Source organism: Hemicordylus capensis, chromosome 1 (assembly GCF_027244095.1).
Source record: "Hemicordylus capensis ecotype Gifberg chromosome 1, rHemCap1.1.pri, whole genome shotgun sequence".
Lineage (NCBI taxonomy): Eukaryota > Metazoa > Chordata > Lepidosauria > Squamata > Cordylidae > Hemicordylus > Hemicordylus capensis.
Window position 1 is genome coordinate 26,385,107 of NC_069657.1, and position 15,769 is coordinate 26,400,875.

Sequence of the window (15,769 nt, forward strand, 5' to 3'; positions counted from 1 at the left end):
GCCTGAGACGCACAGAACTCACTCACCCACCCACCCACCCACCCCCGGCTTGGTACTAATGCTTGACGAAGAGAACAGGACTCTTGCAAGCTTGCAAGCAGCTGACCTAGCACTGAACTCAACTTCTGAGTCTAATTTACTGGTTTGATACCATTACCTAAGGCCTGTCTCTAGTTCTAATTTCAGGAGGCTTTAATAAGATCAGCTTTTTAAATCTGTTGACTGCATTATCCCAGGACCTGGGCGCCACCTAGCGCAACAAAGAGGAATCACAATTAAACTGCTTCTGGCTTTTCTAGGGACTGCATATTTTAGTGGCTGGCGGGACCAAGTCCAGCGTATAAGTCCAACCTCTCTGTCCCGTTTCTCTCACAGGTGGTCTGGCGAAAACTCGGTGACGCAGCCAGCTCCAAACCCTCAATCAGGCAACACCTTTCGGGAAACCAGTTCAAGGGGCCGTTATAAGTACCTCACGCTGCAATACTGGGAGTGAAGAGAAGAGGAGAAACAGAGACTTCTCTGCTTCTAGCTGCCAGGGTTATATTTTATTTTATTTCTTCCTGTAACTGTTTATAGTGTAAATAAGGCAGCTAAAAGCCTAGCCTGTAGGCTGTGCTGATCCAGAACAATGTTAAATGGGTTAATCGCAATCCTCTGATGGCCAACTTGTGTCATTTGTATCGTAGTGAAAACCTGCTTTGTTGTATGGTCATATGTAGAAATACCTGAACCCAAGTGAATCTCCAGGAGAAGCGGGGGAAACAAGGAACCCTGACCTTTGGAGCAGTTACACTTTTTTTCCCCTTTTCCCTTTTGGCTTTGGGCTGTTAAAGAATTACAAGGCAGTATTTCCTCAGAACGTGAAACTAGCAGGTCACGGAGCTCCTCCCCGCCACCCCGACCCCTCCAAGTTGCCTCTAATAGCCATTTCTCTAGAGAACCGCTAAAATCTATCAAGAAACATTTGGCTGGTCGTCAAAAAGCTTTCTGGAGGCCAGAACGATCTCTGCATGCCTTGTGACTCACAAGCTGAAGTTAGCCCTCCAGGTTAGCATTTTGACTGTTCAGGAAGGTCAGTAAACTTCTTGTTTTTGCTTTTAATACATGAGCCAGCTGAAGTGGTCGGTATCATCTGAGGGGACACATACTCACTGAGGTTCTCTGCACGAGCAGTGTAGCGATCCAAGGAGGGTTTGGCGGGGTGAGTGGGCTTAGCCCGCACACGAACACTCCGCCCTCTGCCAATCCGGCCGCCTGCACAATTACTGGCTCCGTCACGGAACCAGTAGGGGCGGCGGGGATCGGGGGCCACGTGGTCCCCGAAAGTCCCAGCATGGGGGGTCCCCAGAAGTCCCAGCAGCCCCATTCTGGGGGGACCCCTGACACTGGGAGGCTTGTTGTAGCCTTCCGGTTGTTGGTCTACTCCTCTGAGCTGTAGTGGCACACGATCACAAAAAACAGGGTTAGCGGAGCGCTCGCTCTGCTAACTTCGTTTTAGGGGAGGGGTGTTTAGGCGGGCTAGCCACCGCCAAACTACCGGGCTCACCCACGAGCCCGGTGGTTCTCATGACTGCTGGAAAGCAGGCTGGACTCCCTTAGCCCGCTTCCCAGCAGTCGTGAGAACAGCCTCACTGAGATTTTCGACAAGGTCCACAGCCCTAGAGATGGAGAACAGGTGATAGCTTTGCAGTTTTTTTCAGCTTTCAGTGCGTTACCGCACTCTTATTGACCTGACCATTGGGCTTGCATTGTCCAAATTTGCTGTGGTGTTGTCAAAGGCTTTAAAATCTTAAAACAAAACAAAACACAAAAAACCACTATAAAGTTTTATTGATGTTGTCAGAGGAAGGGAAATGAAAATTGGCAGGAGTGCCCTGCCACGATTTCTCCATGGAAAAAGCACAACCATTTGTTCATTGTTACCCTAAAGCGGATCCTAAGTCTACCCTAAGCCTTTTCTCTGTGCAAAAATGACTTGCAATTTTACCCTCATCATTTAAGGGTAGGGATAAAGAAAGGGTGGGGACACAGAGAAAGCTATAAGTGCAACCGTATTATTTTCTGTTTTCCATCTCTAGGGTGATAGACTGTGCCAAAAATCACTCTGGGCATTCGTCCGATGGCAAACGTGGGCCTGTCTCACGGACTGTCTCTTCCTGTGGAAACAAGGAGATAGTCATGGAGTTGGCTAGTGGGCTGCCTTTGGCTTGGTGGGTCACAACTTATGCTGGTCCAGCTGCTGCTCATGAGTTCTGGCTACATGGTGGCTGCTGGCGATGCAAGAGCACAGTGGTGTCTGTCTTGCTGCGAGTGAGCCGCTTGTGTGAAAAAGGCACCACGTGCATCATCTGACTCTTTTTCATGCTACTGCCCTGAAAATGCTGCAGCTTCCAAACACGTGCAAAACTGGGGAAAAAGAGAGATGGGCAACTTTTATACATTATGGTTAGTGGAATTGGGTAACCAGATGCAAAGAACTGAGCTCCTTTGTCTTAAATTGTCGTGTAGAAGACAGAATGGCAATAAGTGCACCTCCCCACACCTGTGTGACTAGGTGCACCTGCCAACATTCACACCTGCGTCACTCTTAAAGGTACAGGCACCCTGACTCCATTTGCATCCTCCTCCAGGTACAGACATGGGTGTACTTATCTATTTTGTTTCCTTCTTTAGGGGTTAATTCTGTGCTGAAAATGTACTACAGGTGGCCCTCGTTATTCATGGGGCTTCCATTCCCACCAATTAGCGCAAATACAGAAACCACAAATAACAAAACCTTAACTATATGGGATTTGAGGGGGTTAGGTTCCAATGGGGGCAGAACCTAAAAATGCCTAAAAGGTGGGATGGGGGGGAGAAATAAGAGTAGAACTGCACAATACCTTGCTCTTTAGGGCTGCAGGGCTCCAGAAATGCCCCCGAAACACCCCAAATCAGCCATTTTTGGTGGGAAAAATGCTCATTTTTTTAAAAAGAAAGAGCCTCAAAATGGTGCTGGTCTCTAAAATGCTGGCCGGGAGTGACACCGGAAGTCATTTCTGGCTACTCCGCAACCGCAAACAGGTGAATTTTAGCCTATTTTCACAGCACAGATAAAGAAACCGGGTCTCTAGGACCCATCCGCAGATACGCAAAACCACAGCTGCCAGAACTGTGGGTGACAGGGGTTCTTTGTATGTGTAAAGACACCCCCTCCGTGTCCCTTATTGCCTACCTCCTATAGTATTAAAAAGAAAAGTTCATCCCTTTAGTCCTTCCTAGCTCAGTCTTTGAATATTCTTATTGAAATAATGCAGCCCAGTGAATGGTTTGAAAAGGTAAGGAGCAGAGCAGCCATTCAAGCCGCACAGAGAAGAGGCTGTCTTCAGAATGCTGCTGCCAATCAAGCACTTGACCAAATCAAGTGTTAGTGCTCTATAGGACACAGCAGAGCATGCTGGGAAATTCAGCCCTTCCCAGGGCTTTCCTGCTGTACAGGATACTAGGGAGCTGCTTTTCTGCAGCCTCCCCTCCCACTCCAAAGACTTGAATCTCCTTGCCCCGATGAGTGTCCTCTCCAGGCATTCATAAGGGGCCCACAGAACTGACTCTCCAGCCCCACTTACGTAAAATCCTTTTTACAAGGGAGCCTATCAGCTTAATGCTTGCTCTTCGGAGATTTGCATTGATGTTTTGTCCTCACTTTTGAAGCTATAACCTTTTCGGCTGAGGTTGCCTGGCCTGCGTCGAATTTTGATCATAGTTGCTGCTGGGCTACTGGTCTTCACTCATTTTCAGCCGGAGGCCACTCTGGCAGAAAGCCTCCAATGTGAGAGCCATTCCCCACTGCCATTCCTCTCAGTGCTGGGCGGCGGTGGGGGACCTTTTAAGAGAGATAGAGCCCCTCTCTAAAGGAAGGCACTGGGAAGGGCTGCATTTCCCAGCATGCTGTGCGCCCCTTCCAAGGTCCAGGGGCTCAAGAGGGCTCCGTTTCCCTTCAAGGAGTCCCACCCACCCACTCACCACCACCACCACCACCACCCCCGGTGCAGGGCAAAGCAGAACACTGTGCGTTGGGGGCGATCATTTCCACGGGGTGCTGGGGAGACTGTGCAGAGTATTCCGCTTTGACTGGCGCTTTGCACAGGCCTAATAAACAACGAGGGAGCCACACTTGGGGTTGACGGGGGCCATCACTGGCCCCTGGGCCTTGCAATGAAAGTCGCTGCACTGCACTAGATGATCCAGTAAACTGGACCTCTTTTCGACTGGATGCCCTTGTGTGGTGGTATATTCAGGACTTCTGTATAGACCTGCAACCAATAGATAACTAGAGAAGTTGAATCAAAAGCTATTCAATGCCAGTCTCTGTTGTACCGGCCACCCTTCGTCTGCTTCCCCTCCCCCGTCTCACCGTCCTCCTTGCCTTTACAAGCCTATCCCATACTCAGATATTGAGCCCATTTAGCTGCTACAGCTATTATTATTCTTGACATGTAGTTGGGTGTGGCTTTCTGGCATCTCCCAGACTGCGTGATTACAAACATGTCTTCCTTTTATGGTAACCAATGCAGCAGCCCCCGGTAGAGTCATGCCAAACAAAACAACCATGTGGAGCGGGGCTGCACCATTTCAGCCCTCCAGCTGGGGTTGGACTACAACTCCCATCATCCCCATCCACAGTGGCCAATGGCCAGGAATGGTGGGAGCTGTACTCCAGCAACAGCTTCGCAACCCTGATGTAAAATGTGAACCAATCCCAAGTCTCTTTCTGCCCCAGTCTGACCCTCCATCCTGTACATAAATATCTCATTGCAACAAATACAAGATTCTGAGGACATTCATACAATCTGCTAACTGGGCAAAGAGGCACCTTTTACCATGGTGATTCTCTTTATTTAGCAGGGGGAGAGTAACTGGCCCTATCCACCCCCAGCACAGTACCTCCAGTGACTGTTGCTGGTGTCTATCTTGTGTTTCTTTTTAGATTCTGAGCCCTTTGGGGACAAGGATCCATCTTATTTATTTATTATTTCTCTATGTAAACCACCCTGAGCCATTTTTGGAAGGGCGGTATAGAAATTGAATTAAGAAGAAGAAGAAGAAGAAGAAGCCCCACAACCATGCCAAGGTAGTGCCTTAATAAATCCCCCCAGTGAGGCACTACCTTGGCGTGGTTGTGGGGCTTGCGTGCTCTGAGGAAGGTGAGGGCTATGCCAGAGGTCCAACCATACTGGACAGGACTCACCAGAGGAGCCAGACAAAGAGTGCCTCTCCCATCAACAATATGGTGAGACGTAACTTTAATAAATCTATACCAGATCGGTCGTCGCCCAGGTCAACAAGGACCGCGCCAAGTGCTGGAGTCCCTGGACATCTGGTGGCAAGTGGGCAACAGGACTCAGGATCTTCAGTTGAGCAACCAGGGCTGGAGATTGCAAGGTTACTGGAAGAAACGTCGCTTAACCGAAAAAAATATACGAAAAATGCCAACAAGGAAATAATGATCTGCTATTACAAGTCTAGTCCAACTAGAAGAGGTTATTTAAAAAGAATGTACCAGATTTGGAAAGAGAAGCATCCAGATACAGAAATAACAGAACAAAGGCTAGCAGACCAGAGAAGATTCATAATAAGAAATAAACTATTTACAGGAGTAGAGCTGGAAGAACTGCAAAGAGCAACACAGGCTCAAGATATGGAAGAAGAATTACCACCAACTAAAGAAGTTGCTCAGGCGCAGGTGGAGGAGGTGTTGGAAATCGAGGATGCCACTGTTGCTGAACTGTTTCAAAATCAAAACCAGGCAACCACCCCTTTGCCTTCACCTCAAAAACCCGAATGCCGTTTAACAGAAAAGCAACAAGAACTAAAGCAAAAAATAACTGAGCACATGAACCAAACAACCACCAGGGTTCGACTTCCAGCTCTAAAAACAGTTGCCAAAAAACAACTTACTCAGGCATTAAAAGATGTCAATGCTGCACTTGCAGAAATAACAACCAATAATTTGCAAGAAACAAACCAACTAATGTACAGGGCAGCAGCAATAACAACACAAGAGCTTGGATATAAGATCAGTGGACCTGTAAAAAAATAAAGCAGTACATCACCTAAATGGAAGATTAGATTAGAAAATAAAATCTCCAGGCTTAGATCAGATGCTAGTAAATTGAAGAAGCTGAAGAATGAAAACACCAAACAGTATCTGATCCAAAAATACCACCTAGATTCAAGGAAAATTAGAGAAGTCCTGGAAATAATAAAGCAGCAAATAACAGCAGTGTCAAAGAAGATTCGCAGATACGAAGGCAGAATCTCCAATTCCAGTCGAATCAGAGATGTTTCTACCAAAGCACAGAAGAAGAAACCGCAAGAAACATAGAAACACCAAATAAAGAAGAAATAGTGCAATTCTGGGGGAAATTATGGGACAATCCAGTAGATTATAATAAAAAAGCAGGCTGGATGAAAGAGGTCGAAAAATGTAACCAACAAATGCAAGATCTAATAATAACACCAGAATAAATAAGTGAAAGAGCAAAGAAAATTAAAAATTGGACTGCTCCAGGCGACGATGAACTGCATGGCTTTTGGCTTAAACACCTAACAAGCCTTCATAAACAACTATCAAAACAGTTCAATCACATTTTGCAAGGAGGTGATATTGAACAATGGCTAACAACTGGGAAAACTCATCTCATCATGAAAGACCCAGCAAAAGATGCAGTTCCAAGTAATTATAGACCGATAACCTTCCTGCCAACCATGTTCAAATTATTAACTGGAATAATAGCAGATGAAGTGATGCAACACTTATTAATTAACAAACAGCTTCCAGTTGAACAGAAAGGAAATTGCCGGAACACCAGAGGCACAAAAGACCAGCTGCTGATTGACAAAATGATTTTAGAAAACTGCAAGAGAAGAAAAACCAATCTAAGTGTTGCATGGATTGACTACAAGAAAGCCTTCGATTCATTGCCCACACATGGATACTAAAATGTTTAGAAACAACTGGTGTCAGCAAAAACATTCAGATATTTATTAAAAAAGCAATGAGCATGTGGAGTACACAGTAAACTATCAATGGCGAGACACTTGGACAGGTTAGCATTAGAAGAGGCATTTTCCAAGGGGATTCACTATCCCCTCTGTTGTTTGTAATCGCCATGACCCCACTTTCACAAATACTAAACAAAACAGGCCTCGGATACCAAACATGTAAAACATCAAGTCAAATCAATCATCTGCTGTACATGGACGATCTGAAGCTGTATGGAAAGTCCCAGTCAGAAATTGAATCACTGCTAAACACTGTCCGTATATTCAGTAGCGATATAGCAATGGAGTTTGGACTAGACAAGTGCTGCATTATTAATGAAAAGAGGAAAAATAACAAAAACAGAAGGAATAGAACTACCCAATGGAAGCAAGATCAAGAACCTGGAAGAGAAAGAACATTACTAATACTTGGACATTCTCCAGGCTGATAACATCGCACACACTGAAGTTAAAAGAAAAATTGGAAGTGAATACATCAGGAGAGTTAGAAAAATCCTCAAGTCCAAACTCAATGGTGGGAACACCATACAAGCCATAAACACCTGGGCTATACCTGTTATCAGATACACTGCAGGAATAATAGACTGGACCCAGGCATTGCTAGAGACACTAGATCGTAAGACCAGGAAAATAATGACCATCAATCATGCTCTGCACCCCCACAGTGATGTAGATAGGCTATACCTCCCTCGCAGCTCAGGTGGAAGAGGAATGCTGCAAGTCCATCAAACCGTAGAGGAGGAGAAAAGAGGTCTTGAAGAATATATCAAGGACAGTGAAGAAGATGCACTTCAAATGGTCAAGAACGAAAAACTATTCAACACCAATGAAAGAACGAGAAAGAACAAGTCAAGAACTGAGCAGAAAAATGGAGACAGAAGCCACTGCATGGTCAATATTTGCACAATATAAGTGGAAAATCAGACATCACCAAGACCTGGCAATGGCTTAAGAATGGCAACTTGAAGAAAGAAACAGAGGGTTTAATAGTGGCTGCACAAGAACAGGCACTAAGAACAAATGCAATAAAAGCAAAAGTCAAAAAATCCACCACAAACAGCAAGTGCTGCCTTTGTAAAGAAGCAGATGAAAGAGTGCACCACCTAATCAGCTGTTGTAAAAAGATCGCACAGACTGACTACAAACAAAGGCATGACAAGGTAGCAGGGATGATACACTGGAACATCTGCAAAAAATACAAGCTACCTGTAGCCAAGAATTGGTGGGACCATACAATTGAAAAAATTGAAGAAAATGAAGATGTAAAAATATTATGGGACTTCCGACTACAAACAGACAAACATCTGCCACACAATACACCAGATATAACTGTAGTCGAGAAGAAAGAAAAACAAGTGAAAATAATCGACATAGCAATACTAGGGGATAGCAGAATAGAAGAAAAAGAAATAGAAAAAATCACCAAATACAAAGATCTACAAACTGAAATTGAAAGGCTGTGGCAGAAAAAGACCAAAATAATCCCAGTGGTAATTAGAGCCCTGGGTGCAGTTCCAAAAGACCTTGAAGAGCACCTCAACCCCATAGGGGCCACAGAAATCACCATCAGCCAATTACAAAAAGCAGCTTTACTGGGAACAGCCTATATTCTGCGACGATATCTATAACAGCAACAACATTGACAATAAAATTCAGCCATCCCAAGTCCTTGGGAAGGACTCGATGTCTGGATAAAACAAACCAGTCAATATCACCTGTCTGACTGTGTAAATAAATAAATAAATAAATAAATATTATAATAATAAATCAAAAACTGTGTTCTACCCGAATTTGGGAGCTCTGTGTGCTCCCAGTTTTTGGTAGTGTGGAAGCATGATTGGCGGAAAACCTGGGTATCTTTTCCTCCTACCTTGCTTCCACACAATCACTGCTACCCAGGTTTTCCTCTTAATTTGCTTCCACACAACCAAAAATTGGGAGCGCACACAGTAGAACACAATTTTTGATTGTGTAAATGATCTCTCTGAATAGTTGATGTGTTAGAAAGTGACAGGTAGCCATAAATATTCTTCTGACCTTCCCTATGCTACCAAACCACTCAAGCCCCACAGTTGCCTAGTTTGAGAACTGAACCTTAAAACTAAAGTTGTAGCACAATTTATTGTCCAGGTGGACTAGGGAGAAACAAGAAAGTGATACGAAAGAGGCTCCCTCTTCTATGGTGTGCACACTTTCCTTCAAAAAGAAAAAGAAAAATTCAAAAATTCAAAATATCAAAACATACAGACCTATTGGCCTGCATCATAAATTGTGTTAGCTAAATATTCACATCGTCGATAGCACTTCTGAGCATACAAATTCACATAGATACCCACATTTGGTAGAATATTTGTTATCCAGCACTCTTTCCTTTTGTCCCACTGTCGCCACTGGTCAAACAATCTCTGCAGGGTGTATGTGTGGTGTTTGTTTTTAAGCACTACAAAAAGCTGCCAAATTGTTTGTCAGAGGTATAGTAGAGTGTGGGATAAATGCACACACGATGCCCAATGCGAATGATGGCTTTCATACCACCTTGAACTCTGGAACTGCGAATGGTCTGAAATCTTGATTTCTTGTTCTGTGGTTCCAGACTTCTTTATAAAATATTGGGCCTTCAGCGACTATTCATATTCAGTTTGCATTCTTTTTACTCAGTTTATCTCCCCACCGGCTTCTGTTCTTTTGTATTCTGCAAGAGAAGTAGCAAAAGGCATGATTTACTTTGCAAGGCACAGGAAAGGCTTAACTTTCCTTCTGATGTTTCAGATTTACACAGCCCTGCTTTGATCTGCCTATTTGCCAAACCATTTTAATGATGGCTGAGCAGCCTCTGGGATGGCATAAAGTATTTCTCAGCTGTCAAGTGTGCAGGCCACAATATATAGCCCATTACAATACGTGCTGCTGATTAAACTAGGCAGTTCTGTCTGTGCAGAAGTGTGTGGTGCTAAAAGGAAACAGGAAACCAACTAGTAGGCATTTAATGATCACTCTTTATATGAGAGAGAGAGCAAGCTGCCATGCTTAAAAGTAATAAAGCAGTCACCAGGAATAGGAATATGATGGATATTTATATCCCGCTTTTAAACAGAAGTTCCCGCAGCAGTTTACATAGATATAAATAAATAACTGGCTCACATAAACTGTCCCCAAAGAATCTAAAAAAGAAACATAAGATAGACATCAGCAACAGCCACTGAAGGGATGCTGTGCTGGGGATGGATAGGGCCAGTTGCTCTCCCCCTTCTCAATAAAGAGAATCACCACTTTTTAAAAGGCACCCTTGTTCTCAGTTAGTAGGGGATATTGGAATGGGACACAAAAAGCCCAGCAAAGGGGTTCCCAACCTGTGGTACTCCAGATGTTGCTGAACTACGAATCCCATCATCCCCAGCTACAATTCATTGTGGCTGGAGATGATGCGGGTTGTAGTTCAGCAATACCTGGAGTACCACAGGTTAGAACCCCTGCCTTAGGGCATGAGGTGACGGTACATGGTGCAGCAGCCTTGTTGAAGCAGATCTAGGTTTGGTTAGTGACCAAGAGAGAGACACCTGGGAACCCCAGCCAGGTGGGAACCTGGGAACCCCAGCCAAGTTCAGGTTACCTTGAACTCCCTGGTGGGAAGGAGATTAATGAAAGACACAAGGCCTGTTGAAGAGGTTCCATCTCGTGCTCTGGGTCTTGAGTCTCTAGAAGGCTGCTCTGGGAAGACAGAAGACCCACTAGTGCAGTATAAGAGGTTCGAATAGGAAATCTGGGGGACCTTGATTTGAACTTTTTGTGGGAGGGAGCAGAAAAAAGGTAGTGTAAGATCTGAAATGAAGAGCTTCACCTTGGAGCTAGATAGGGTGGAACTAAGAATCTGAGGGAGCTCCTCCCACTCCACGGGGGTCTCTGAAGAATTCCAGTTGGCTCTGTCTAGGGACAAGTGGAGAGGAGCGACCTGTTTCTTGATGCATGCCTTCACTGCTGGAGAATGTACATCTTCATAGGTCCCTCTGGATCCCATTGCAAATATTTTGGTGGACTGGATTTGTGTCTCGGTCATTGATCAATTCAGGAATCAGCAGCCCAAAGGAAAACGCTTCTCTGCATTTTTATTTTTGTCAAATGCTTGAAATACAAGGGGAATAAAAACCAAGTATTATCCATACAACCAATCTGTGTGGAATAGAAATGCCCCTAAGAAACTTAACCTGAAAAAGAGAAAGCAGTCAGGATTTAATAAAACCACTGAAGTGGAAATGCACAAACTATGTTTGTGGAAATAGTCCTAACCAAATACTCTACTCCAGAACAAGTGGGTTGTGACTCCATAGTCATATCTGCCACTAAAAGTTAGTTTCTGTTTTCATATACAAAAGCGTAAGGTACACTTGGATGCAAGATGTGTATTGTAGAGTTTACAGATGTCGTGCTATATGGGGTTTTTTTGGTGGGGGGAGGAGTTGTGTGCCCCCCACTCTTTTGTCCATTGCTACATTATAGTTAGCTTAACCTGGGCTGAAACCAGTGTCTTCCTCAGAAAAAACAATGACACTCAATGACTTTACAGTATGACTTGGGTGCTAAAGTTTCAGTTGTCTCAAAAGAAAAGTTGTATGCACATTTAAAGCCACTCTTAACTGTGACTTAGAGTGAGGAGGAGGAGAAAACACCCAAACGACTGCATGTGAAGCTGGAGGGGATCCCCCAAACCACATAATGACAATTTTCAAAATGACACACTATCTGCTTCAGCTACTTAATTGTTCTACCCCCTAAATCACATAAACATTCCATTTCAATTAAGCCCACTCTAAAACTTCAGAATAAAACTATTGGTGGTGGTTCTGTTTTGTCCCCCCCACCCTTTATTCTTGAGCCATTGATCACATTTTCACATTCTTTAAAAAATAAAATAAAATTGTGTAACAAACCTCAGGTGGGCTCTTTGCACATTTGTCAGAAAGAGCACAACCTTGTTTCAGAGTGGCGCATTTTTAGCCAAATGATAGCTATAAAAATAGGTGTTTTAAAGTGACCTTTTATCTTTTTAGAAACGGGGGAAAGTACTACTGATCTTTTTCAAACAAAGTGCATGACTGTAAAGTGATAAAATTGTATATTTTTCATAATGTGGGGGAAGAGCCTATTTGTGCTGCTTTTGGAAATCAGTATGAAATGTTGATTTCTGTTAAACCTGTGATCTTACTGCCCCCACTATATTTTCTGTATATGACTGACAAATAGAACTGGAATAAATTCGCACCTGTGCTCATGTATATAAGCAATGTCTTTAGATCTTAGCACATGTTTATACCTTTTATTGAATCACTTTGCTTGGGGGAAGGGAAGAAAAAAATGTAAGCAGATTTTTTTGATAAGTGTGTAAAACCTTCATTTGAAATATTTTAGTAAAAATTAAGTAAGAAATTGTGATAGTGTATACATTCAGTTGAAGAAAATAAAGTACATTCTTTGTAAGTGAGCTGTGACATGTCTGAATTTTTGGTAACCACAGGGTATTAAAACATTTGGAGTAATTCACAGACACCTTAGATCTAAGTCACAACAATGTTTTATTTATTTATTTATTAAAACTTTATTAGAAGAAAATTTACAACGCAAAACACAATTAATCCAACCACAAACGACAAAACATCATACAACAAACCCCAATTCAGCTATCCATCCACATTCTAATATTATCTGTGGTAAGAAGACAACCATAATTCTCCCAATTGGTGTAATGAATAAATCTAACCATATAAAATAAAAAAGAGTTATTTGTGGTCTGATTTGCACGAGACTGAATAATATGAGTTAACTTTTCAAATATTATAATCTGCCATAGATGCTTATACCAGTTATCCAATCAACATGGTTTGGTTTTTCCAGTTCTTAGCTATAGCTAACCTGGCCGCAGTTACCATAAACACCACTAATTTTATTGATGACACATCTGTGTTGACCCCAGAAAATATCTTTACTAACGCCAGCTGGGGGCATAATCCTATTTTCTGATTTGTGATTTTGCTCACCTCTGAGATTGTTTTCAAAGAGGAAACATGACCCCAGCCTCATACTTCCTGGTCAGTCTCCTGCTGTTAAACTTTCATCTGCATAAGTCTTCACAAGGGCGTAGCCACTATCGGGCAACCAGGTTCAAAGAACCCAGGCTGCCATCCCTCAGGGGCCGCACCTTGTGGCCCCAACATGCTCCCCATGTCTGACGTCAGATGCAGGGGGGGGCTGGTTTAGCTCCCAAAAGGGGCCACGCGACCCCATTTGGGATTTAAATGGCCAGTGCTGCATTTGCAGCATGGCCAGGAACAGCTCTCCCTGCCTTTAAGGCAGGGACTGCTGCTCCTAGCCATGCTGCAAATGCAGCACTGGCCTGGATCTAACTCCTGACTGGGGCCAAGTGGCCTCGTTTGGGAGCTAGACCATGCCCACCCCATTTCTGATTTCAGATGCGGGGGCATGGCTAACTCCTGTGTCAGATGCAGGGGGTAGGGCAAGCGGGACCATGGTGGCGGCCGGACATGGGCCACTGCTGGCCTGGCTCTGCTCCCGAGCCTTCATTTTGTTAAATCAATATATGACCATTGGTTATTTACACCTACCTACCCACCCTCTATTCTGTCTTCTAAGCAGTTTTCAGCCCGTAAGATAATGTATCCCATACATTTACCTAGGAGTCTTGGGCAAATCAAAAGTCTTTTGAAAACCCAAGTATACATTATCAATGCTTTTTGACCCCTTTAAAGGATTCGAAAAGGTTACCACAATATTTTTCTTTGTGGAAGCCATGCTGATCCTTCCTCAGCAAGGCTTGTTTCTTATGGAAAGAGACTCCCTTATGCATGTGCTTAGCTGAATGAGGAAGAGCACAAACATTTATATAGCTTGAAAAGTACAATTCAAGTGTCTGTGCTGGTCATATGCAATCCTATCCGAGACTGTCAGCAATCGTTTTGGTCATCTTTCAGACCTCTGCTTATGTTTTTCAAACTATTGCCGACAATCTGACACTGGCTCTGGTGTCAGATTGTTCCGATGCACTTCATCTGAACAATTATTCAGCTGTCCAGAGCTTTTCAGATTGGAAAAATACATGTGCCGAGGGCTATTGCATGTGCATAATGTTAAATCAATGGCTGACATGCTCCTCAGCAGTACACTGACATATGGGAGTCACTGGGGCTGCTGTGCAACAAGAAAGACAGCTCTGGTGTTGCACACACAGTAAATTTGTACAATGATACAGTGTCCTTTGGAACAAGTGCTGTGCAACTGCTCAGATGCTTTTTACATCATTGCACAACTGTGTGCACACCACCACTGGTGCTGCCTTTCCTGTTGTGCAGCAGCCCTGCCCTCATGCTGGCATATTGCTGTGCCTCATGTTGGCCAATGCCTGCTAGGCTTCCAGGAAAAATATGTTCAGAAAACGAGTTATGTTCCTCTGTCCTGGAATTACATGACTGTAGGTAGATCACTTGGTCTAGAAGTTGCCCACACAAATTCCTGCCATTTATTGTCAAGATGTATTCAAAGGCACAGATCTAAAACCAATTTTTGTGCCCTGCTATAACCTAATCTGGGGCTATAACATTTACTTTTACATGAGCGTTGCATCTCCATAATGCTCTACCCAGGGCCGCTGCAGACTCATAAAGCAGAAGCAGCGGTTGTGCAAGCACTATGGTGAATGGTGGTAACCGTGCTGTGGCAGCCTTATTTCATTGCATCATGGAGCCCTTCTCCTAATTTTCAGTAGCTCTAAATTAGGTTAAAAAATAGTTATGAAAAATCTTTTTTAGGCTTGTGCATTTAACTACACCCTGACAAAACAAAAAGTTGTTCTAGTAAGAACTAATCAGTCTACTTTCCTTTCACTGTCTCCACATCTGGACTAAATTTGGTGCAAATCGAGATCCACAAGTTAGATCTCTTTTGCCTCAAATGTTCACGTCTACCATCTTGGATCGGGTTGGATGTCATCATTACAAACTATACCATTGAGGTGTCCCTGTGTGTCACTCACTATCAGCTGTTCTAATTTGGTTCAAATCGGTTAGACAGTCAAGTTAGTGCTCTTGTGCCTCAAATGTTTGCCCATCCTTTGATTGGGGTGGGTGACATCATCACAAACTACACTATTGGGGCATCCCTATGTGTCCATTCTGCTGTAGCAAACTTGGTTCAAATCAGTTAGACCGTCCACAAGTTATTGCGCTTGCACCTCAAAAGTGTGTCTGCCATCTTGAATTGGGGAGGATGACATCACCACAATCTTCAGCGTTGAGGTGTTCCTACAGCTGCAGCAAATTTGGTTCAAATGGGTTCCACAAATTAGCCCACTTGTGCCTCACGTGTTCATGTGGCCACCATCTTGGAGTGGATGACAGCACACACACCATACTATCAGGGCATCCCTATGTGTCCCTACAGCTGTAGCCAATTTGGTTCTAAGTGGTTTACAAGTTAGCCCACTTGCACTTCAGGTTTACATGTCTGCCATCTTAAATCAGTGTGGATGACATCATTACAAGCTACACCACTGAGGTGTCTCTGTGTCACCCGCTGCATCTGTAGCCAATTTGCTTCAAATGGGTTAGGCAGTCCACAAATTAGCCCACTTGCGCCTCCAGAAGTTCATGCAGCCGCCATTTTGAATTGGCGTGGACATCACATTAGGGCACCCCTATGTGTCCCTACAGCTATAGGGAAT

The 15,769-nt window shown here is 43.9% G+C and overlaps 1 protein-coding gene across 4 annotated transcripts in view; it reads left to right on the forward strand.

The window, feature by feature from the left end:
- CCDC85C (coiled-coil domain containing 85C) overlaps nt 1-12,520 on the forward strand; it is a 255,954-nt gene extending 243,434 nt beyond the window's left edge. For all 4 annotated transcript variants that reach the window (XM_053282940.1, XM_053282937.1, XM_053282939.1 and 1 more), the window contains one exon: nt 376-12,520. In XM_053282940.1, coding sequence (XP_053138915.1) covers nt 376-465 — 90 coding nt within the window. In that variant the 3' untranslated portion in view covers nt 466-12,520. The remainder of the gene's footprint in view (nt 1-375) is intronic.
- Nucleotides 12,521-15,769: the final 3,249 nt, after the last annotated feature.